This window comes from Ambystoma mexicanum, chromosome 4q (assembly GCF_040938575.1).
Source record: "Ambystoma mexicanum isolate Mex_15411 chromosome 4q, UKY_AmexF1_1, whole genome shotgun sequence".
Classification (NCBI taxonomy): domain Eukaryota; kingdom Metazoa; phylum Chordata; class Amphibia; order Caudata; family Ambystomatidae; genus Ambystoma; species Ambystoma mexicanum.
Genome location: NC_090928.1, coordinates 1,042,186,463 through 1,042,212,062, shown reverse-complemented (window position 1 = coordinate 1,042,212,062; position 25,600 = coordinate 1,042,186,463). Strand labels below are relative to the sequence as shown.

Below are 25,600 nucleotides of genomic sequence, written 5' to 3'. Positions count from 1 at the left end.
GTTGCCATTTACTTTACATAGTCATTTTTACCACAGACCCAGTACACCCCATCTTACATGGAGTACTGGAAAGGGCTAATCGATACCCCTTTTCTGTCTGTACCTCCCTGAGCATTGTTTTGCTCTTTTAACATTTAGACTTGGCTGGTGGCAGTGGTATCTACCCTAACTTTTCTACCGCGATTATATTAGATAAACGTGGTACTGTTCTTGGTTATTATATTAGCTTCGAACATAAACCCGCTTGACCAAATCGTCTTTCTTTTGGCTCCGGGTGGGTTTATTCGCCATTTCTTTTTGTTAAAGTCCTTCTTGTGTTGTACTTTGCGCGGCAAACTAGGTTTGCCTTCTTTGTTCACCGTCTTTTTGGAGGGCTTCTGCAGAGAAGCCCTCCTCAAGGCGCCTGGGTGTCTAGGTGGGCTGAATGTGAGGGAGGGGTGTAGTCACCCCCTGCATAGGGTATCCTAGGAAACCCAAGTCGCACTTTGCAATGATTGGCTGAGGTGGTTGTCCCGGCTGGACAACACCCCGTGCTGCGTGATTGACATCCAGGCTGTGTGAATGGTGGTTTTTGCGCATAAAAGGCAGGTCTCTTGAGCTAGAAGTCAGAGTCGCCTCTGGAACTACAAGGAACCGAAGAGAAGCGGAGAGAACGACGGCTGCTGCAACTACCCCATCCCGGTGAAGCCCTGCTGCAGTCCTGAGCTATCTACCCTTCGAGGACTAAGAGAAGATCCAGTCCGGAGTCTTCTTCCCTTGAGCCTGGTGGGGATAACCAGCTCATCTTCTTCAGCCAGAGGTCTCCGCCGTGGTCGAAATCGCTGCACACTGCTTTAGTGGTCCGGATAGCCACCTGCTGAGCCTCTCCTGTTTTTAAGGAGCACACCTTTTCGTTGTCGCTGCGGCCGGCTTCATCCCTGTGTGGTGCAGACCCCCTTCAGACGTCCTCCTTCGCACAAAGCTCCAGGAATCGTGGGTCTGCGGGAAACCAACAGGAACAACTGCCAGGGCTCCAGCTGCATCGTGGAAATAAGGTACCGTGTTCTACTCGAGGAAACTGGATGAACCCCATTTTCTTCATCTCCAAGGCTCGTCCTTGTCTTCCCTCCTTCTTATAACTTTTGCTTCCGAACATTGACAATATTCAAGTACTCTTGGGCTATACGGAATTGTGAACTGTCTAACGGTGTGATCTTCGGCACAGGCCTCCGGTGTCATCTAAACCTGGCTCCGACCCTTTGACTTTTGAACTCCTGTTTCTGAGTGTTTCTTAATACTGTCTGCCTAATCTAAATATTGCCTGTGATTTTTGCCCCCAACTCCCTCTGGGTATCTCAGGTGCTAAGTGTGTTTTTGCCCCGGTAGCATTTCATGTCACGGATACGCGTTTATTTAGTAGACCGAACTGTCAAAAAGTGATCGCAACCATATCCACGGTATCGTGTTTTGTTCATAACACCGGTTCATTCAAACACAGGGTACTTACCTTGAGACTTACTGTACAAAGTGAATTGGTTAGTTGTAGTATATTTAACGTGTGGTTTTGTTTAAAGTTTAATAGAGGTGTTGTGTTTATAACTGATGGTTTAAGAATAAATGTACTTACATTTTTTTACCTGAAACCTTGAGTCAGTGTTTGCTTGAGTCATAGTAATTGTGGTCCCTTTGTGTAATCTCTGCTACTGCTCATATACTCTTGAGATAAGCCTGGCTGCTCTGCTACTGCTACCACTATAACTTAGTAGTACAGGCTTGTACCAAAGGTAAAACGTGTATTGCCACCTGTAGTCTTAATTTGGTGTAATGGTCCCTAAGGGCACTGCACAGGATTCTGCCTAACAAACATCTTACTGGTACAACTACGCATACGCATCTGTCACTTGAGAGAATCACACCTGGCAAGCGCCCCACCAGAGGCCATTAACTATTCCTCACCATACTCTGCCTACCTGTTGACACTGGCTCATACTTGCTCTTGAGACTTAACCAATTGCTCCCATGTCCCTGGGTACTGACCACTCACGATTGGGGCGTTCTGCCCCCTGACCAAGCCTCTCTTACCATGCCCCTGGTGGTGTGGGAGAAATGGGATTACTATGCGTTCCATTGACTAATGTACCGCTTGATACTCTGTGTCATTTGCATTTGTTTTGGTGTCCACCACACGGCAACAGCGCACCCCACTGCGATTGCAATGTTCACTCTAGTTAGATTGATGTTGGGTATTGGCCCCGGTTGGGCCATTAGCGAGGCGGACCCATGTTGGGACTCGCCCGCTGACCCCTGGTTTATGGGGAGTTCTGGTTCTGTAGGGAGGGGGGAGGCGGGGTACACTACCTACCAGGAAGGGATGGTGGGGGGGGGTGAGAAATGTTATTCGAAAAGGCAGAGGCAGACTGGCAGATCACATGGCATCGGGGTGCCCGCAGTGCGGCGATCCCTGCGGTAAACATATTCTACGACAACAGTGGTGTGATGTACCCTAGACACCTAGAATGCCTACTACAGTGATGTCCTGGAACATTCGGGGCTTGAGTAATTATACTAAGGCCTGTAAAATCATGGCCTACGCTAATAGATATGGATACAAAATATTACTCTTGCAGGAAACACACTCTACGGGCCCTTTGACAAAGTGTATGGCGCCATCTTGGGGACCCAACAGGTATTCTACCTCATACTCCACTCGGGCCAGAGGGGTTTTGACAGTGATTCATAAATCACTCAAATTCGTACTTCACAAGAGGTACATTGACCCGGAGGGTAGATATATTATATTACACTGCGCAATCGCTAATAGAGAATATCTCTTGGTGAACACTTATGGTCCTAATGTAGACTCCCCCGATTTTGTAGACTTGGTGGCATCTATATTGCTGGGTTATGTGGGGGTGCAGATTATCTGGGGAGGGGATATGAATTTCATACTGGACACTGCGTTGGACAGAACAGGCACAGCTCCCTGACTACTGTCTGGTGCAGTACGTAGACTGCTAGCACACAGCGCAACGCTCAATATCCGAGATGTATGGAGGACATTACATCCGCAAACACAGGAATATTCCCACTACTCCTCCGTGCACAATAGTTCCTCCAGAATCGACATGTTTCTGCTGTCAAGCGGAATGCTGGGCATGGTGGTGGAAACACAAATACTTGCTCGTACGCTGTCGGACCATGCCCCAATCATGCTATCCCTGGAACTGGGAACACCTGCCCCTACCATTAACACTTGGCGATTCAAGTCTGTCGCCCTGCAGGATATCGTGTTTAAGGCAAATATCCTTGCTGACATCCAGTCCTACTTCGAGCATAATACACGCCAGTCCACTACCATGGGAGTCCGATGGGATGCCTTCAAAGCCTTTATCAGGGGAATGTCCATATCTAAGGAGACGGGAGTGCTCAAAACTATAAGAGCAGCCCTCGGCCGCTCCGAAGCCAGACTACGCAAACTAGAGCGGGCACACCCGACATCAGTTGACCCTGCTACCCTCTCCCAAATTAGCGAAGAACTCCAATCATTTAATGAACATGCCACCAGGGAAGTCCAATACTTTAGCCGTCCACAAGCTGCGCGGAAGTATGGAGAGGGTGATAGACCCGGCAAAACACTGGCTGCTCTGACAAGGGGAGAGTGGGGCCAAACTCAGATCACTTGCATCAAGGATTGCAGGGGTGCAGTACAATGGTCCGGCCAGCAGATCTTAGAAGTCGTTACAGACTCCTACACGAAACTATACTCCCAACCCCCCAAACATAGTGAATCCCGTATGAGGAACCTCCTCGAGCAGATACCCATGACTTGTATTTCCCCCGCAACCAGAGACCAACTAGATTCCCCAATCCTACTAGACAAAATAGTCAAGGCCATATCCAGTCTCCCTAAGGGTAAGGCGCCGGGCCCCGACGAGCTCACAGCAGAATTCTACCAGGAACACGTAGCCATACTGGCCCCTAAACTACTTGAAGTATGGGACGAGTCGCTCCGGCTAACGGCCCTTCCCCCCCCAACACTACACGAGGCCGTCATAACGGTGCTACTCAAACCCAGTAAACCGAGCGATGAGTGTGGATCCTACAGGCCCCTCTCGCTAATGAATCTGGACACTAAAACCTTTGCCAAAGTTATAGCTAGCCTCTTCCTTCCAGTCATGACATACATGGTCCATGACGACCAGTCAGGCTTCATACCTGGGAGATCCACTTCCCATAATATCAGAAGGCTGCTCAATGTCATGACGCGGATTGATCAGAGCGCAAATGCAGTTGCGGTCACACTTGATGCCCAGAAGGCATTCGATATGGTGTCCTGGAAGTACATGTGGCTGGTACTGGAAACTATGGGCATCGGGCCTAACATGATCGGATATATTAAGTTACTATATATTTCTCCGGTGGCCAGAGTCCAAGTCAATTCCCTGACATCGGGCCTGATCCCACTCTTCAGAGGCACCCGACAGGGCTGCCCGTTCTCCCCGATCCTTTTCGCCCTGGCGATAGAGCCAATGGCTGACCACATCAGGGCGCGCCACTCGCACAGGGGGATAGGATTGAAAGACACTCCTGAGATTATTTCTCTCCATGCGGATGACGTGTTATTGTTCATCAGAGACCCCGCTATTCACCTCGATCCAATTTTACGTGACATCACTCGCATAGGTACACACTCCGGATTCACCATAAATTACACCAAATCTGAGCTCTTTCCCCTCACCAGTTCCACCCAGCAACCTGCCACTGACTATCCACTCCGCTGGTCGCCCGATGGGATTAAGTACCTGGGGGTCCAAGTGTCCCTGACCAAGGACACATTGCTAGCAGACAACTACCTGGCCGCAGCACAGCAGGCTGAAGCCAAAATGGCGCGGTGGCGCTCCCTTCCACTGTCACTTGCCGGGAGACTCTCACTTATTAAGATGGTACTGCTCCCCAAGCTGCTGTACATATTCAGTAATGTGCCCGTCTGGCCAGGGAAGAAATACTTTACTAGACTGCACAAACTGTGCGCACAGGTCTTATGGCACTCTGGCACTGTGCGCAAAAAATGGTCTGACATGACACTCCCCTACGATAGAGGGGGGTTCACCGCCTCTGACCTGCTGCGGTACTGGTTTGCAGATCAAGCGCAATTCGCTTCTTATTGGTATCCTGGGCCCCATCCTCGCCCCCATATCAAGCTGGAAATTCTGCCGGCAGCAGGCACTAACGTAATGTCATTAATACTACACCAGCAGTATGTACCGGACTCGCCCGTTGACCCGGTCCGAACCACTGTGCATGCTTGGGGTCGAATTTTTAAGGCTTGTGCCGAACAGCAGCCATATTACAAGTGGCTCCCCGTCTGGAGATTTCCCGGCTGGAACCCACACATGACACAGCCTTGGCGCGACACTGGGAGGCCCTGGGGTACCTCGCTCTAACGGACTTCTGCCTGGATGGGCAGTTTATAACTCCACAGACGTGGAGAGCGGGCCATTCAGGATCGGCATTGGAACTCCCGACGCCTGCCGCTGGGCCTACATCCATCACAGAGGCTTCTTTGCAGCATCAAACACTTTGCATCGAGGTGGGCCGCACGCCTGATCTTCCCAGGACTTCCTCGAACGATCGTTGAAGAGCACCACGAAGATCAAAGCTGCTTTCTCAACGCCAGTGTTCAACTTTTCTTCGTGGAATCTCGACGCCCTTTGGCTCCTGTTTTAAAGGGAGTACCCCATCGAGGGATCCGTCGACGAACCATCAAAGAAACTCTTCCATCTCAGGTACATTGAGGTGGTTGAACTTTTTTGGCTAGGACGACAAGATTTATTAAGCATTTATGGACTGGGCTTGTTAAGCCCTTTATTATATGTTGCTCAGGTGGGGGAGATCCTCACTCAGAATTGTGTCCTGGTAGCTAAAGAAAGCACTCTTCCATTTTTTAACCTAACCTGCATTCCTTCCTATGATCTATGTTGATATACCTTGCTGCATGATTTGTATGCTACATAATAACTGTCAGCAGTTGATGCATTTTAAAGGAATCTAAAGCTTAAGTGTGGTACCACATAGAAATTGTATATATTTGCCATTGTAGAATTACCAGAGTACAACTTGTCTTAGTGATTTGTGTCTATATCTCTGAACCTTATTTTTATATTAAGAACTGTGTGAGCACATGACATAGTTTGTGGACATTCCTTTGTGGGTGCTTGGGGACTCACTGTACTTAAGAACCAGCCTTCATCACCTCCTGAGAGCTTAAGCTTTGGTTGCTTTTCCATTGCTACCCTATAGAGAACATTGGCTGGGGTGCTCTGTGCCTCTACTCTGCCATATAGAAGGCAGAAGTACAGATAACCCCCTCAAGTCTTTACAGTTACCAACTACAGCCTTTCAACACTTGAGTCAACTGTTTCGTTCCTCAGCACAGGCGAAGCTGTGGAGCCATCGTAGATGCTGAGTTCTGAAAAGAAACTGATGAAGCTGGCTTGTGATGCAGCTGTTTGGTTTGTTGGAAGAGCAGCTTCAATGTTACAAGGTGTAGGCAAGATCCAGTGGTGGCAGTAGAAGGAGTCACACTCCTCTGAGTACTTGTGTTATTTTGATAAGCTTTTGGGTATTTTAGTTGTAGTTCGTAATTTTATTTTCATTGCCCCATGTGGTGGACAGCGGTTAGGTTGCTTCTATTTCCAGTGCTCTCACCTCTTCATGGTTGTTTCAGTAGGGGGACAGATAGCAAGTCTTCCTGGTGGTAGAGGTTTCTGTGGGGTTTGCTTTTGAACTGGTCCTGCTGGGTAAGGAAAGGAGGGCTCTATGTCTGGTCTCTCCCTGGTAGCTGGAATATCTTACAGTTGATACTGGGGTAGAACTTTGCTGTTAGGAAGAGTCATTTGTGATGAATCAACAATGATTGCCCCAGAAAACCCGGCATGGGGTCTCTTCTCATGTGAGCAGGGAAAGGCAGATGCGTCCTGATCCCGACGCTGGGTGTGATGCTCTGCAAGATTTTCACATGGGGGAGGGGGGGGGTGCAGGTCAGGAAGACTGGGAAACCCACTTGTTTAATTTTCACCAAAATCCCACACTTCTAATGGCTTATTGTAAAATAGAAGAAAAAAGAAAACATAACTTTGCTTTTGGGGGCTTCAAGTCCCATAATTCCATCAGTACTGGGATGAAGAGGGGGGCTCAAGAGCTAAATTGCAAGAGTGGTCAGCTTGTTAAGACAAATGACCCACACCTCAGGAAAGCAGAGAGGCTTAAAAGGCCCACTCTGGTGCAGATCATGAGAAGCAGAAGGAGAAAGCAGAAGCAGGCATGTTGTTTCAGTTGACAGTCCAGGCAGAAGTTGGAGGAAAGAGAGGGCGCTGGGCCCACTGCAGTGCAGACTCCAGCTGCCGGTCCTGAGTGTCCTTTTCCCCAAAAATCTGTGGTTCAGAAGTTGCGCACCGTGACGCGCGAAGAAGAAAGGATCTTCCCACTGTGAACTGATCTGCATAGGCTACGTAGCAGGAAGCGTGCAGGAGGCTGGGCCGGGTGGCTGGCATGTATCTGTGAGCCTCGAGACTGTTGATGGTGGCTGGTGTGCACCAGTAGGTCTCTGGAGCGAGGGACGCTCCATATGGAAGTGGCACGAACAAGGACAAACTCATCAAGGTTTGCTTGTTTGTGAAGAGCCAGAACCATTGAAGTCCTGTGGAGCGCAAAGCGATCAAAGGCATAGCTTAAAGCAGGTGAGTGAACCGGAGTGCTCTAACCCTGTTCACAAACGGAAGGCAGGCATCAGTAGCGAGAAAGAGTCGCTTGTGTAAAAGGTATCACTCACGTCTGAGTGAAATTGCTTTACAATCTACTTTTGTATGCAGAACTGATGATGCCAGCAACAGTAACATTAGCATATGAATGAAAATGGTTGAAAGGGAAATTTAAAAGCTGAACCATAAAACAGCATAAAACCACCTTATAAGAAAACCAATTGACTGTAATTTTGTGAGTTTGAAGAATACTCAGCTAACCGGAGGGGCAATATTGTTGCAAAGTAAGATATACAAATATTGCCCAAAGCCAAGTGATATACATGCCTTGCCTAAGCCAAAAGAGACTAACATCAAGGCCTATACAATTCAATAGAGATTGCTACCAGAAATAAAAGGGCTAATGGGTTCCTAATGGTGAAGGTTGTAAATGCACAATTGTTCACATTCCCAAGTTAAGAGAGGATAACTTGATATTCTACTCATCTATAATTTGGTGTTGGTTCACCAGAGTGTGGCAGAGGATGCCCTTCTGGCGGCGAATGTTCCAAAGGAGATGAGCATTACTTGCATGAAAGTGTTAAAGAGCACTAATGTGAATCTTGCCATTTCTGAAAAACATTTGAAAGTCATAAAGCTGCAAACTACTGAAGCTGTTGTGAACTTTTGGTTGTACAGTCGATCATACCTTCAGAAGCACTATTAATTGTGGAAAAGGTGCCGGGCAGGCGAGTAAACCCATACAGCAAATCTTTTTAGAAGTAGACCTGGTACGAGAGTAAACCAGGTGGAAGTTGAAGTGATGTGAAGTTAACCTGACAAAGATACATTTGCTGTTTATGATGTTGAATGAAGAGCTGAGACCGGTTGATAATCAGAAGTTGTATTTCTTTCAACTTTAAAAGCGTTTTTCAAACTGACTAAAACCATCATTGATGCTATTGAGGAACTGAGAATATCGGTTCAAGGAATAAGAAGACACTTTTCTGTATTGAACATTGGAGTATTGTAAATTTCTATCGACAAGTTAAAGTTACAAACAACAGTGGAATTCGCTCAGGTGTTAAGAAGAGACTGATTACAATACAATTACAATCCATGTTGTTGTGAATTGCCATATACATGCTTGTGTATTCTATCTATAAATGTGAGGGCCAGATATCCCTTGTTACAGTGTTTCCTTTAGTTTATCCTAGGCAGGGAAATCCTCGCCTGGGTAGGGATAGTGAGGCGTTTATTTAAACGTATCATTTCATAAAATAACTTTTGTTGAAAAATCATCTGAAAGTTGTCCCCCTAACATTTCTGACCCCTCACACATGGCAGGTTTCGCATTCACACAGGTTCTCTGCGCAATCCGCCTTCAGGTTTGTGTCTTCTGTACTTCATGAATTGTCCCAAGGTGGTAAAGTACAAGGAAGCATATCCTCAACTCAAATGGGGAGTTGGGACACCTTATACCACCCATTCCCCAATCACAGGGTTCCATTATTTCAAACATGGTAGCGGCTATGAACATTCAGCTTTTGCAGTCGTCTTCCAATACCAGGTTTTCTCGTAAGATGCAGGCTTAAGTGCGAAATCCAGACACCATTCACAAACTGGTCATATCTGATCCTGGCTACAGTAGCCCTTTCTGATCCTGGCAACAGTATGCCTTACTGAACCCTTGCAGCAGTAGCCCTTGCTGCAAGGCCAACAGTACTCATGGCCAAGTATGGTCACATCTGTATTGCATTCTCTTGCGGTTAGAAACAGGATCTAGTTTTGGGATTTGGAACTGGATTTGATACAGGCGTTCCTGATAGAGAACCGCAGCTGTAGAAGCCAATACAGCAGGACATGCCATGAAACACATACAGGTAAATGGTGTACATTGTTTACCCTAACCCAGGACACTTGGAATCCCTCACGGGGTGCATGAAGTATTTACACACTTCATAGGGTCTCTTCATGGACAAGTTGGGAAACCTGGATAGGAACAGTGAGCCTTGTGCCATAGGGCAGGATGAGACTTTGTGTTTGACTATTAAAGCCCAGGGAATAGCTATTTTATGATTGTTACATTTTCTATTGTGTGTTGTTTTCATTTTCATTTGCTTATTGTCCGTCACACTCTTTGCATCCCCCTCTTTTTATCTTTATCCTCATCTTTGATACCTATTTCCCAATGCAGCTGCTGTTTGGAAACTTTTCTGCCTCCAGGGGATGCAAATCGGCTCTGTCCGATGCTTCTACGCACCCTGCGCCGGACATGACATCAGGCCAGTACATATAGAGGCACCAGCACCCTGTGACTTCAGTTCCTTTTTTCACCCACTCTACTCACTTTAGGAACACCGCTCCTTTTGAATCTTACACTTCTCATTCTAATTTGACTTCAAGCAGAACCAACAAAGACCTCGGGATTCAAGCCCTGCCTTATCTGTGGGCTCCAAATGCCAGTTTCAGACACACAATGCATCTGTGTTTACTGTCTCGATGAAGGCCACAACACGCAGGATTGTGTGTCCTGCCAATTGATGCACCCAAAGGCTCTTCGAGAATGTGAGGCAAAACTGTTATCCTTTTTGCACAAGGCAAAGAGTGGTAAACCTGTTGTAGGTCACCGTGCAGGGACTGTGGCACAGAGGAACGGTCTATTGTCCAAAAGGACATGAAAAAGAAGTAGTAGTGCAAAAGATCCAGATCTTCAGCAGGTTCTTCAATGCACCATTCTTAGTCATGAAGCTCAGCAGGTACCTTTTCCAACCCAATCTTCTACTTCAGAGGAATGGGAGGCCTTCAGCCAGAAGATGCTTGACATCGTCACAAGGCCCTGGTGCCGGCGACTCCTGCCCCAACGCCGGCGACTTTGACCTTGGCATGCTCAGACAAGCCAACTGGGACTGCGAAGTAGATGCTGCAATATCCCATGTAAAGGTCTCATCATTCAATCTTCGGTCCTCTAACTTCACACACCATTACTCAGTGCCACTGGTGCCGGCTGGCATCGATGATGCTGAACTCACAAGAGAGTTTGCCTCGCTCCCCAGAAGCACCTACATGTCACATTTGGAGGACATCTATGATGATGAAGGGGCCCCCATCCCTTTCGGATTAGAACACCTTCATCCAAAGGAGGTCATGGTCTATGGGGAACAGGGGGATCTGGGTGATCTTGCTGCTGACTTGCAGGAGGCAAGTGGCCTAGACACCTTGCAGAGATTGACAGGCTCTAGGCTCCAACCACATGCGTGCCCAAAGCTGCTTTTCAGTGCTTGAATGGCCAAGGTGGTCGTCCTTGGGGTTGTCTGGTCCTTCACGTCATAAGGTGCAGCATGAGTTGACGGACATTTTGGACCATGGTCCAAAGAAATAGACCCTATTGCCTTTCAATAAGGTTTTTAGATGGGGCCTCTTCTTGACCTCTGGAACAAACCAGCATTAGTACTTCGTGTGGATCGGGAGCTGGCTAAGAAGCAGAGACCGGCCCATTCGGACCCTATGTTGCTCTTGGCTCATGCATTGCTGCAACCTTTAGTAGTGCAGGCTGCAGCGTCAAGCCTAAAGACCACGTCCTTTCTGACCCTGCCCCCTGATAGTGAAAGAAGGCAACTAGATGCATGGGGAAGGAAGATTTTCAGCTCTTGAAGTATGGGTCTCTGTTGTGTGAACGCCTCTGATGCCCTGGCCACGTTCTCTTTCGGGCTCTGGTCCATCATGTTGGAAGCTTGCGAGCATTTCCCTGAGGGTGAGATGCAGGATGGTTTTGAGGCTCTGGTTAAGAACGGCAAGGAAACCTCCCATCAGGCCCTTCAATCAGGTCTGGATACCGCAGACTGTGTGACAAGAACAATGGCCATTAGCACAGTCGTGCAGAGGTTCTCTTGGCTCAGGATGTAGAATTGTGTGTTAGATGTTCAAGAGAAACTTCTGGACATGCCTTTTGATGTCATGAATGTGCTTGCCACTAAGGCCAATGAGTCATTGCAGAAAGGTCAGTCCTCAAAAGCAACTGCAAAGTCGCTGGGTCTAGCAGCCCAGCAAGACCCGCGGGCAGGGGCACAGGTTTTCATCCCTTTGCCACCTATGGCCAGAGAGGGAGAGATCTCACCCCCTCGGGCAGACAAGGGAAGTGGCGCCTCAACAGAGCTCAGCCACAGGTTTACCTACAGAAGGTGCCTCCCCTTTCACTATACCTCCAGCAGCCCAAGGGCGGGAAAACCTATGTGTAGAGAACTTCCTCCACCGTTCCCCTGTGGGAGGCGGGATATCCCAGTTTGGCTGGGAATTGATATTTGCCACTTCCAATGCCTGAACCTTGCAGGTAATTCACCAGGAATACTTTCCATTTTATGCTCTCCGCCACCCGGCTCTTGCCCCTGGAACTCTCCTTCTCGATGAGATCCGTCTGCTTCTGACAGAAGTTGCCATAGAATGGGTATCCTGCTCGGAACGAGGCAGAGGTTGGTAGTCCACATATTTTCTGGTGCCGAAGGAGGACGGGGATCCGAGACCCATCCTGAATTTGCTTCTTCTGAGCTTTTACTTGCACAAGGACAAGTGCAAGATGGTGATTCTGCCCAGATGCTGCAGGCCTTGAACTTGGACTATTGGCTGGTCTCCCTGGATCTCCAACTTGCTTACTTCATGTGACCATCCACCATCCATCACTATCAGTTCAAGGTCCTGCCGTTCAGCCTTTCTTCAGCGACGAGGGTTTTCACCAAGGTAATGCCAGTGGTAGTGGCTCACCTCACAAGAGAGTGAATTAATATTTGTCCATATCTGGATGACTGACTTGTTGGAGCCCACTTCCCAGACCAGGCCTCGGCACATTTGTACCAGATGTGCACCCTATTGCACAGCTTGGGTTCCTCCCTGAACTTCAGGAAGGCACAGGTTTCGCCGTCCCAATCCCTCCGATTCATCGGAGTGGCTTTGGACACTCACCTGGGCAGGGCCTTCCTGCCCGAGCACAGAGTGGCGAACATCTCCAAGATGGTCTATGTCTTCCAAACATGAGAAAAGGTCCAAGCCTTAGTTTTCCTGTGCTTGCTATGTCTTATGGCCGCTTGCACCCTTGTAGTACCACGCGCTTGGCTATGCATAAGGTCACTCCAGTGGCTTCTAAGTTCAAAGTGGTCTCAGTTTCAGTGCTGGACTTCGGATCTCCTTCATGTCTAGTGACGGTGTCCGGATACCTGTAATGGTGGTCCCTGTAACACAACCTTATGAGAGAGGGGAGTTGTTTCGAAAACCCTGGCCACAATTGACTCTTATCATGGATGCTTGCCTGAAAGCCCAGAGTGCTCACCTCCAAGACCTGGTGGTGAGCAACCTATGGTGGTCCTCAGAGTGCCTGGAGCACATCAATTTGCTAGAGTTTAGAGCGATCAGGCTGGCCCTGGTTGTTTTACTCCCCACTGAAAAGTAAGACTGTGTTGGTCCTGACGGACAACACAGTAGCCATGCATTACCTGTTCAGAGAAACAATGAGGTTGTGGTTCTAGGCTCTGGAGAATAGCGTGTCTTTGACAGCGGCCCACCTGGCCAACAAAGCGAATGTCTTCTCTGATTGCCTGAGCACACCGTCGTAGACCTCCCACGAGTGGGGGCTCTTCAAAGATTATTTGGAGTAGATTTTCTCCCATTGGGGTACACCTCAAGTGTATCTCTTCACTTCCAGTGTGAACAGGAAGTGCAAGTGATTCTGCTCCAGGGAATTCCCTTGTCAGGGAGCCTTGGGGGATGCTTTGAGTGGTACTCATGAGGCGGCGCTTGGTCGGCTCCACAGCGATCTTGATAGCTCCAGATTGGACCCAGAGAACGTGGTACCCAACATTGCTAGGCATGGCCATTTGCCCTCCCTGGTGCCTGTCGCAGAGGACAGACCTCCTCTGCCAATCGAAAAGGGCAGGTCCTGCACCTGAACCTCTGCAGCCTCAACCTACATGCCTGGCTGCTAAAAAAAAAAGGTTGAGGTGTAAGTAATGGAATATTTCAGAGGATTTTCTGGACGTGCTCTTCTCTGCTAGAAGCCCCATTACCAAATCATTCTAACCCTGCAGGTAGCCTACGTTTTTGACTTGGTGCCGGGAGAGGAATCTGGACCCTTTTTCATGCTCCACATCCACTGCTTGGATTTTCTGCTGTCATTGACCCAGACGAGCCTGCAGCTTAAAACTGTGAAGGGATATCTTGCAGTCATTTTGGTCTTCCCTACCAGGAGCTGGACTCCTTTTTCACAGTCCCCATAGTCATGCAATTCCCGATGGGTCTGTGTAATGTTTCCCCCCCCACGCCAGTTTGTTGTAACAGCGTGGGATTTAAATTTAGTGTTAATGTTTCTAATGGGCACTCGGTTTGAATCTCTTCATTCCAGTTCATTACTGTAAGGTGATTAGCCTGGTCGCCATCACTTCCACTAGACGGAGAGTGAGCTTCAGCCTTTATCTTTTAAACTTGCCTACTGGGTTTTCTCCAAGGAACAAGTGCCGTTGGGAGTTAGGCCATCATCCCTCCCAAAGGTGGTCTCAGATTTCCACCTCTCAAAAGATCCATCTTCCAGTCTTTTTTCCTCTCCCTCATCCTTCCAAGGCAGAGGAGCATTTACATAGACTGGACCCGGTGCTGGCCCTTAGCTACTAAGTGTGTCAGATGATAAGAGGCTAGGCCAGATGACCAGCTTTTTGTCGGTTACTCCAGACCCTGTATAGGTGGATCCTTCTTTGCATTTCGGAATGCTGTGAGACGCAGAGCTGCGCTGCACCCCCTGGCTGCGGAAAAGTTACCAAAGAACAGCTGGGCTGGTAGATAGATATCAAAGATGAGTAATGCATGGGAGGAATGTCCATCAGAAAGAACGTTACTGAGAGATAAGTTATTTGTTCAATCGCTTTTTTTAGTTAGCCTATTTCTATGACCTTTGTAATAATGTGTTTTTTTTACTTTTAGTCATTGGTGCTCAATTTGTGGCTTTCCAAAGAAAATGAAATCCTTGAGGACATACAGTCTGTCAGTTGCCTACATACAACATTGTGCCTTTTGAGCAAAATGAAGGGTAAGATAAAATGTGATTCTTCTAAGTTTGTGGTCGTGTTTACCCTTGCAGTGTCAATGTGTTTGGTGAGTTCAAGATGGGGAATTAGGTCCTCATTTTCACAGAATTGCTTTATATTATTTATTTTGTGCAGATAATCTATATATTATTCTTCCAGTACAACTAGAAGGATCCGTTGATATAACACCTACATTCAGAGCAGGTGTCACGATCAAGGAATAAATGCAAATTTAGCAACTTTTCCAATTCTGTACACTGGTGGCAAAATGGGTCTTATTACAATTGCTGTAGTGTGGAAAAACCAACAGTAAAGTGGCTGTAATTCAATTAGCCCCACTTTACCGCACTGCCGTACTACAGGTTTGTAGGTAAAATGAATGATGTACATCCAACATTTTTCTGAAGGTAAGCTCTCCACTTTATCTCCAAAACCTGTGGATTAACCAATGCGGTAATACAGCTCACTGAAAATTCCCAGGGAGTTCTATAGACTCAAAAAATCGGAATTTACACTGCTTTACTACCATTCATGATTCCTTGGTATTGCCACGGGTATAAGTGGCAGAAACAGTATCCAAGTTTGGCTGTAATTCACAAATGTACCACCAAACCTTTTGTATTTCTAATTCAGGTACACAAAGTCAAAAAACGTCATTTTGAAAAAATATCTTAATCAAGTATTAAACACAGTGGGGTGTGTCCGACAACCTCCTGAAGCAGATGCACAGTCTGTAAGCTACATTACTAGCCCCTGTTATCGGCTAGAATTATCCTGCATTTCTGAGTGAAGGTAACAGTGGCCTTGCACAGGACTTCTGGAAAACCATCTGTCTTTAGAGACAGCGGAATGAGTCCTGTGCCTCATGCCGAAGAGTCTGAGTGCCTTCTGGATCTCCACCAATGCCCACAAGCGGACTTCAAGATGGCCCACTCATGTTTAAAGGTCGAGACAAGAGAGGGAACTGGGCCAGGTCCTACTTTGAGGTGCCTGGCATGAACCTGTTCATCCTGCTGACTAATGAGGACTTACCAGTGAGGAGCGGCAGGATCATCTCACCTCTCTGGAAGTGGGGGGACTGAGATACCATTGTGTATACCAGGGCAAATGGTGCAGAAATATCCTGTAACTGGCTGGAGTGACTGGGCCTCTCGCACCTCTCATTGAGGCAGCCTGGGTCTAGTAGGTCACGGACGAGCAGGGACTGCATGCAGAGGTGAAGAGTCACCCTGAATGGAATGGTGGCTGAGGTGCACTGCAGCTTGGGGGAGAGACAGCTAACTCTGAAGGTTGGTATACTGCAACTTTGGAAGTGTTAAGAGCGATATCACAGGAGTGCTGCGTACCTGTTTGTCTTGCAGAAGATCTTGGATTGGAAGCCAGACTGTCTGTATTTCACCGAGGTAAGTGTGACGCGAGAAATCAGCCCAAACCTCAACCCAAGATTTAAACAGGGCGGAGGGTGAACCGACTCCCAACGTCAGTGTGCTCACCCCTGATTTTCGTGACGTCAGGACAGTGCAAGCACTGGCAGGGGGAGCGTGAAGATGTTAGTCCTTCAGCAGCTGTAGAAGTTCCGAGGCAAATCCAACTGAGAAGGGAAGCTGAAGAGTATTGTCCACGGTGGGAAGCAAATCCGGCAGAGTAGGTAGCTGAAGGGAAGGTTCCACAAGGAAACCCAGCAGGCTGGAGAGGAGAGGGAGGCAGGACCAGAAGGCAGGCAGGAGATGTGGAACACGAACAGAGGGCAGGGAGGAACCAGAGAAGGCAGAGAGGAAGGGAACCAAGGGCAGGCAGGACTGAAGACCACCCCGGGAACAGAACAGGAACCAGACTGGGAACCAAGGGGAAAACAAGGAACCAAGGGACCCAGAGAAGGACCAAGAGCAGGGGAGGCAACGGGCAGGAAACAGGAAGCAAAAACGGAGCGGTATCACGATCAGAAACTAACCGCGTTGAGACGCAATCAGCTGCTGCTCATCGCTCCTCTTATAGCGCCGCCAGCACCAGAGAGGCCTGGAACGCAGGCCACCTCGTTCCCAAGCGCTGGCGGGCCCAAAACAAGGCCTGAGAAGCAAGCTCTCGTAACTCTGAGTGCCCAAACCAACGCGCATGCGCGGAAGCGTAGACACGGTCGTCCGCGCATGCGCAGAGGAGCCTGATTCCAAACAGTGGAACCCCAAGCGCGGAAGCGCGAGTAGACCCGCCAAGAAGGTGTTGGTCGAAAGGAAGAAGAAGAGGAAAACCCCGGTCTCCGGGCAAGTGGCGTGACAGCAAGGTGCAGTGGGTGAAGGGGAGACAACCCTGGATACCCACTTCAACAAATTAACTGAAGTTTGTGAGAGCCTCTGGGAGGAGCCCTGAAGACGTCAGGGTATGGGAATAGCTTGGTTTTCTGTTGGAGCAGTGGCTCCCTTTCCTCCGGAGTCCCCTGGATTCCAGACAGTAAGCTGCTTTTGAACTGCAAAGTCCAGTGGAGGTGAAGTTCTCCTAAAGATCCTCCCCATCCATCTGGAAGAGCGGGATCACCGGGATCTGCTGCAATGCTGGTATGGGGACTGATGGTTGGTGATTTATCAGAGTGCCTAGATTGCGGGTGCAGTCTCTTGGTTGAAGGCTTAAGTGTTTGGCCGGGCAACTGCGGGTACATAGGTCCACGATAAAAGGTGAGACTTTCAGTGCAGAGATCTGTTAGTCGTGAAGATAAGGGGATGTCCGCTGCTGGGGCTTGTGGTGCCTCCTGGAGATATATCCTGCTATTGAGTCTGCTGAGATGAACAATCTTGTGGCTCTCTGGAACTACTGGTCGTCACCTGCAACCAATTTGTGATCTTGAACAGTGTTGGTGATGTTTTAAGGGTTTAACAGGGTTTGAATGTTGGATGGTTATGGTGGTGTACTGGCTAAAATTGCCTGCCGCATACACATCTAGAAGGTGTAGTGAACTTGAAGGGAGAGTGCCACAATTTATTTGACTTGTCAGATAATGCAACCAACTTTGTTGTAATTTCTTAGGCAGCGTCTGTTAGACAGAATCCTGTGCAGTGCCCTTAGGGACCACTACACACAATTAAGACTACAGGTGGCAATACAAGTTTTACCTTTGGTACAAGCCTGTACTACTATGTCAGAGTGGTAGCAGTGGCGGAGCAGCAAGGCTTATCTCAAGATATACTCAAGATATATAATATAAGTACATTTATTTTTAAACCATTTGTTATAAACACGACATTTCTATTTCAAAAACCACACGTAAAATACACTACAACTAACCAATTCACTTTGTACGTTATAACTTCAAGGTAAGTACCCTGTGTTTTAGCGGACCGGTGTTGTGAAACAAAAGACGTTTCCGGGAATAAACTTGCGATCACTTTTTGACAGTAATGACAGTTCGGTCTTACTAAAGAAACGCGTATCCGCGGCAAGAAATATTACCCGGGCAAAAACACACTTAGCACCTGAGATACCTAGAGAGAGTTGGGGGCAAAAATCACAGGCAATACTTTTGTCAAGGCAGACAGAACCAGAGAACACTCTTAGACAGAAATTCAAGAGTCAATAGGCCGGAGCCAGTGTCAAGTGGAACCGGGTTCCTGTGGTCGAGGATCACACAGTCGGATAGTTCACGATTCAACGTAGCCAGGAGTACTTAGATATTGTCAACAGACCAAGCAAAAGTTATAAGGAGGACGGAAGACAAGGGCAAGCCTTAGAGGTGAAGAAAAGGGATTCACCCTAATTCCTCGGCAGAACGAAGAGGCTGGTGCCAAGGCAGTTGTTCCTGGTAGTTTCCTACAGACCCATGGTTCCTGGAGCTTCGATCCGAAGGAGGACGTCTGGAGGGGTCTGCACCACACAGGGCCGAAGCCGTCAGCAGCGACGGTGAATAAAAGGTGTGCTCCTTAAAAACAGGAGAGGCTCTTCAGGTGGCTATCCGGACCACTACAGCAGGGTGCAGCGATTTCGACCATGAAGAGGATCCTCTGGGTGTAGAAGATGAGCTGGTTATCCCCACCAAGCTCAAGGGAAGAAGACTCCGGACTGGATCTTCTCTGGACGTCAAAGGGTAGATAGCTCAGGACTGCAGCAGGGCTTCACCGGGACAGGATAGTTGCAGCAGTCGACTTCTTCTCTGCTTCTCTTCGGTTCCTTGTAGTTCCAGTGGCGACTCTGACTTCTAGCCCAAGAGACCTGCCTTTTATGCGAAAATCCCCCATTCACACAGTCTGGCTGTCAATCACGCAGCAGGGGGGTTGTCCGGCCCGGACAACCACCTCAGCCAATCATGGCAAAGTGTGACTCAGGTTTCCTAGGATACCCTGTGCAGGGGGTGACTACACCCCTCCCTCACATTCAGCCCACCTAGACACCCAGGTGCCTAGAACAGGGCTTCTTGGCAGAAGCCTGCCAAAAGACAGAGAACAAAGAAGGCAAACCTGGTTTGCCACGCAAAGTTAAACACAAGAAGGACTTTAACAAAAAGAAATGGCGAATAAACCCGACCGGAGCCAAAAGAAAAAGTATTTGGTCAAGCAGGTTTAAGTTTGAGGCTAATATAATAGCCTAAAACAATACCACGTTTATATAGTATAATTGCGGTAGAAAAGTTAGGGTAGATACCACTGCCACCAGCCAAGTCTAAATGTTAAAAGAGCGAAACAATGCTCTAGGAGGTACAGATAAAAAGGGCTAAGGATTAACCCTTTCCAGTACTCCATGTAAGATGGGGTGTACTGGATCTGTGATTAAATGACTAAGTAAAGTTAATGGCAACTTTGCCCTTTTCTGGGGGACAGTAGTCAGCCTCAGAAATGGAGTCGGTGGGAAGTCTAAAAGACAACCCTTTGTCACTGCACTGAAGGTCCTGTGTAACACACAAAAGAATGGAGCTACTGAAGTGGTGTACTCCAGAGTCCACAATCACAAAAACAGATGAAATACACATGGCAAAACACAAGTAAGAGTGGGAAAAAAGGGGTACACTCTTACTAAGTGGAAAAACAAACTCCAGAAATCCAGCAAAGCTGCTGGGGAACTCACTAGGTAAGCGAAATTAGCCATAGAATGAGAATTCTCCCTAACAGAGTCATAACAGCATCTAGATCCAAGACGATGTGCCAAACCAACAGAATGGATATCTGCACCTATATGACCAAATAACAGGAACCAGCCTTTGGGGGAGGCTGCTGGACTCTGAGGAAATGAGGATGAGGAGGGGACAGGCTGAAAGGGGCAAACCCACACTATCCTATACTTAAGCAGCCCTCTACCCTCTTTTCCTTTGCAGTTGGTGATCAGGTGCAAGTGGATATAGGTTACGGGGCTTAAGCCCCACCCACCTTCTTAGCCCTGCCTCTTCCTTTCTGCTCTTAACTCTTAGATCAAGGGCATTCGAAGTGAAGGGCAGATGAAGAAAAGGATAATTCCTGTACGGACCTGTTAGGGCCGGGAAGTCCCAGGGCCCGAAGTCCTGCTCAGACCACAGGTAAGCATACGCCAACATGGGTTTTCTCCCTCCGTCCCCACAGGCCATGCCCACCATCACCAGGCAATGCCAACATCACCCCTCCTCTAAGGCATGGACTCAGCAATGCAGCAGCCTCACCAACATCAGCCCCAACCCATCAGCCCCCCCTCACTGTCCACAACACGGAAGTCGATACTCGCCAATGTCCGCTCAGCTATCACCCATGCATCAGACATCGCCAACTTCATCACTACACACAACCTTGGCATCGTCTTCATCACCAAGACCTTGCTGACACCCACATCCTAGACGTTGCTGTCCCTGCTGGCTACAGCATCCAACACAGAGACCGGCCAAACGACAGGTGGAGGCCTCGCAGTCATCCACAAAACCATGTGCCCCTTACCAGACTTGACGTCAACAACATTGGCTCCTTTGAAGTCCTCTCCTGCCACTTCCTGCTCTCCCTGACGGACACAGTCCCCTTCCATCTCATCTACAGACCACCCAAACCCAACATCGCATTCATCACAGACTTCACCGACCTGGTCACCACCATGTCCCTCACGCACGGCAACAACATCTTCCTAGGCGACTTCAACCTCCCAGGCAACAAGGCCACCAAACCGATGAAGGAAGCTCTCCTCTGCCTTCTCGACACCCTCAGCCTCACACAGCACACGAAAGACCCAACACACTGGAAAAGTAACATCCTCAACCTAATCATCACCGCACTGTCTTCCCGCCACTACAGCTCTCCTCTCCCGCTTCACTGGTCTGATCACCTAGCCGTGCCTTTAAACATCCTGCACACCACACCAGTCAAGCACTCCCAGCAGAACCCCAAATCCATCAGACAAACATTCAGGTCCTTCAAGAGCTTGGATTACTGTGAAATGATCAAAACAAAATGATCTACTGAGAAACAACCACATTTTTTAAAATCACATTTAGTTTTTCATAATTTGGGGAAGACCTCCCACCCACTTCCCCCTACCTTAACCTATCACCTTACCTCATCCCACATCTATTTTTAATTAAAATGAACAAAAATACCTAAGGAATTTGACCCCAAAACGTATGGTAATTTCTGATTGGGTATTTTTGTATTGGATCATTTCTACAGATACCCAAGAACTTGCCAGTGGAAGAGACCTTACCAATCTTCACCTTACATCGACCAAACATCCCCAAACGAACTGCGACTCTCTACTACAAGCACTCAACGCCACCCTCTCAGCCTCCATCGACCGACTTGCGCGTCTGAGGCAAAGCACCTGCAAACCGAAACCGTCAGCACCCTGGTACACACAAGAACTCAATCTCAGCAAATGTCATCAGGAAACGAGAGAAAACCTGGCGCCGCTCCAGGACCGCATTCGACCTGCTGCTCTTCAAGGAACTAATCAACTCAGCAAAGGCCTCCTACTATCAGAACACCATAGCAGAAGCCGACAACAAAAGCAGAGCCCTCATCAAAGGGGTCAAGCATTGTGTCAACCCGCTTCTCGCCCTTGCCATACCACACTCCATCGAAAAAATCCACTGTCATCAGCACCTTCTTCATCGACAAAATCAGCAATATTCGCCAGCACATAGACACCAGCTCTGCATCCACAGACCCACCTTCCTCCTTGCGAAATGTCCACACCCTGGACAATATCCAAGACGTTCTCAACAGAGGACCTGGTGGAAACCCTGGCCAACCTCGAAGCCACATCGGATACAGACATCCTCATCCACCCAGCATCCATCCTCAAGGCCCTCCCTGCAGAAGCTCTCCTTCCCTACCTGGAAATCATCAACAGCTCCCTAACTCAAGGCACCTTCCCATCGACCCTAAAAACAGGACAAATCCTCCCTCTACTAAAGAGACCCACTCTAGATCCCGTCAACTTAGGTAACTTTCGCCCAGTTACCCATCTTCCCTTCTGAGGTAAGATCATCAAGAAAGCAGTAACCGCACAACTGCAGCAACACATCAACACCAACAATCTCCTCCAAACCTACCAATCCGGGTTTCTACCCAGATGCAGCATGGAGACAGCAACCATACATGTGGCTGACAACGCCCTCAACATCCTTGACGACAGCCATCCCTGCCTTCTGGTTCTACTCGACCTTTCGGCCGCTTTCGACACAGTAGACCTCCAGGCGCTTACAGACACCCTACATTGGCGCATGGGGATCATCAACCTTGTCCTACGCTGGTTCAAGTCCTACCTCGCCAACTGCCAGCAGTTTGTTCAGAGGATCTCCTCTAGATCGCCAGTGGTAGCCGTCACCTGTGGAGTCTCGCAGGGTTCCATCCTCTCCCCAGTGATCTTCAATCTATACGTGGAGCCACTGGGAGCCCTCGTAGCCACAAACAACATCCACCAATACACCGACGACACACAGCTATACCTCAAAATCAACTCCATCAAGGACATCCATAGGCTCAAAACCTGCCTCCCGCTGATACAGTTGTGGCTGTCAAGTGTATACTGGAAGCTCAACCCCTCCAAGACCGAATTCCTACTCCTCACAAACACCGAACACCCAGGCATACAGACCTGGCTATCAACCATGAACTCTGAGGGCTTCACACCCAAGCTTACCTCCTGCATCAAGTCCCTCCGGTTCCACATCGACAAACACCTCTCCTTCAAGAGACATATATCTAAGAAAACTCTTGACAGCTTGGTATCAGTTTTCCCTCCTGTGGAAAGTCAAGCCCTTCCTCCCATCGGACAGCTTTAAATCCACTGTTAAAGCACTAGTCCTATCCCACCTGGATGGGGGCAATGCACTCCTCGAAGGCCTCCCATCATCCTCCCTTGTACCCCTAAGAAGTTTCCTACATGTGGCTGCACACCTCATCAAGGGTCTACGAAGATGCAGCCACATCACCCTAGCCCTCATCGACGTTCACTGGCTATCACTGCACACACGAATCGCCTTCAAGTCTTGATGGATCATCTATAAGGCAGTCGCTCTCAAGTCACCTAGTTCCCTCGCGGAGAAGCTCGGCATCTCGGACGGACAGCGCACCACTAGAAGCCACGACACGTGCAGACTTGAAATCTGCCACTGCAAAAAGGAAAGCCTTCTCTGCCAACGCCCCATGACTATGGAACCATCTCCCCGTCAACATCAGACTCGCCCCCACACTCATACAATTCAGAAAAGAACTCAAAACCCCACCTCCTCTTCAGGGAATCTCTCCTCCTCATCACCTAGGCCATCACGTGTCCCCTTGCGCCAGCTAACTTGCTAGACGACACCAGCTCTCCTCCCCACCACCTGGTACAGCTGTACCCCTCCTCTGTGCCCCTCTGTATCCTACCGCCGCTGTATATCTTTTCTGTTATTACCTCTGAAAAGCACTCCACTATGAATCTGTACTGTTGTATACCTCTGTAAAGTGATCTGTTACTTACCTGTATTGCTGTATACACCTGTAAAGCTCTCTGTTGCTTCTCGAAGCTAGGTCTGCGCTCAATAAATACCATTATAATAACCTATGTGATGCAAGATATCGAGAGTTTCTTGACTTTCCCTCGAAGGCAAGGGCAATGAGATTCGAGTGGCCCTTTCCTTCCTTTATGGAAAATATCTGCCAGGACTTTGATAGCAGAAGAGCAGACTTTGACGTTCCTCGAATCCCTGAAGACCCATGTGGCAGAGCTCTGTCAAGTGGTACAAACTCTGGAAGAGAGGGCTGGGGATGCAGAAGGGTGCTCTTGCACAAATAACTTCAGGATTGTCACCTTGTGGAACAAATGGAGGGAAGCTCTATGGAACTGTTACTTGAAACCTGGTTGAAAAATCAACTCGGCAAGACTGGGCTCTAAACCATTTTTCAAATAGATGCCACACAGGGTTCCAGTGCCCACCACCCCCGGCCCCTCCTTACTGGGTGTGCCTCTGGTGGCTCATCTGTTTAACTAGCGTTTGGGATTCACTGCTTCAGAAAACCAGGCACAAGAGAAGTGGCTGCGATCGGTGGAGGCTCCTGGGTTCTTCCATTCCCCAACTTTCATGAGACATGTCCAGGGACAACGCCACTCTTATAGTTAGTAACAAAGGAGCTTGGAAAGTCTGAGCTCAAATACATGCTTCTCTGCACAGAAAAATTCAAAGTAATCCAAAATGGTAGGGCCTACATTCTCAACACTATGCAGGAGGATTGGGACTGAGTGGAAAGGAATAATAATGTTAATGGGGGTGGGGCATCAAGGCTCTAAACCAAAGGGTTGACCATATGAGAAATATGAGAAAAAGGTTAATAGAAGGTGGATGCTACAAATCCTAGAGGAAGTGCAGATTCTGGATCCTCAGGAAGGTTTATTGTTGCAATAGTACTTTGCTTCTGAACACAGAGGTCTCAAAGGTGTGTTGGTTGATGGGGATCTGGAGGATACAAATCCTGTGGGTTGGTGATTTTTAGAAGGTGGGTTTCAATTCAGAAACTATACACTGGACTTCCAGCATTAATGTGGTGGAACATACATTTCTAATGGATTGTGATTCCTCATCTCAAATGTGTTCTTCCTGCTTTAGCAGTTCAGACATTTTCAACAGGAGGGGGGCACCGTGGGACATCAGCATCAAAGTCTTTGAACGCGCCTCATCCTTTAGACCTGACGTGACGTTGGCATCAGCATAAATAGCTTGCACAGCGACCCATTACATCTGTTCCTTTTTTTTTTTACATGCTCAGCATGCTTTTCGGAACACTCGACTTTGCCTCAGAAGTTTTTCTTTCAGCTTTTGTCGAATATGTTGACTTTTTCTTCAGAATGTCGGATTTGAAACTCACCGGTTTATTATGCTCTGAGGACTGCATTTCCAAAATGTCTCTTACGGAACCTCACAGTTTCTCTTTAGTGCCTGAGAAACACTCGAAGTCATAGGCAGTGGCTCGTGCCAGTCATTGACGCTGAGAGCCTGGAAAGGAAGGTCATTGAAACTGACTCTCGGATGCTCGATGTCCAAGTTATCTACTAAAACACCTTCTAAGAGAAAGTGCTCTGTAGGTCGGAGCTCCGAGGCTAAAAATCCCCAGAGAGAAGCCCAAGAAAAGGGTAAAAAAAACATAGAACAAAATCACACTGCAGGAGTGACTTCTGCCACTCTTCATCTTCTAAGAAGAAGAAAAGAAAGCAGCAACACATCTCCTCAACTGATAGACCTCAAGTACGGTTCCCATCAAAATCTGCATTGGCAGAAAAATGGGAAGTGTTCAGGCAAAGCTTGCATACCTGAAGGCAGCGCCTTCAGTTCTGTCTTCAGAGCCCATTAAAATCAGAAGCTAGCAGATCCTCCAAGACTGGCAGGGAAACCAGAAAAACATCCATCCTGCA

At 48.2% G+C, this 25,600-nt stretch overlaps 1 protein-coding gene across 1 annotated transcript in view; it reads left to right on the top strand.

The window, feature by feature from the left end:
• The window catches only part of RAB3GAP2 (RAB3 GTPase activating non-catalytic protein subunit 2), a 2,371,691-nt gene that overhangs the window by 1,325,052 nt on the left and 1,021,039 nt on the right, over positions 1-25,600 (top strand). Inside the window, exon 22 of the mRNA XM_069608591.1 lies at positions 14,679-14,784. Coding sequence (XP_069464692.1) covers positions 14,679-14,784 — 106 coding nt within the window. The remainder of the gene's footprint in view (positions 1-14,678; positions 14,785-25,600) is intronic.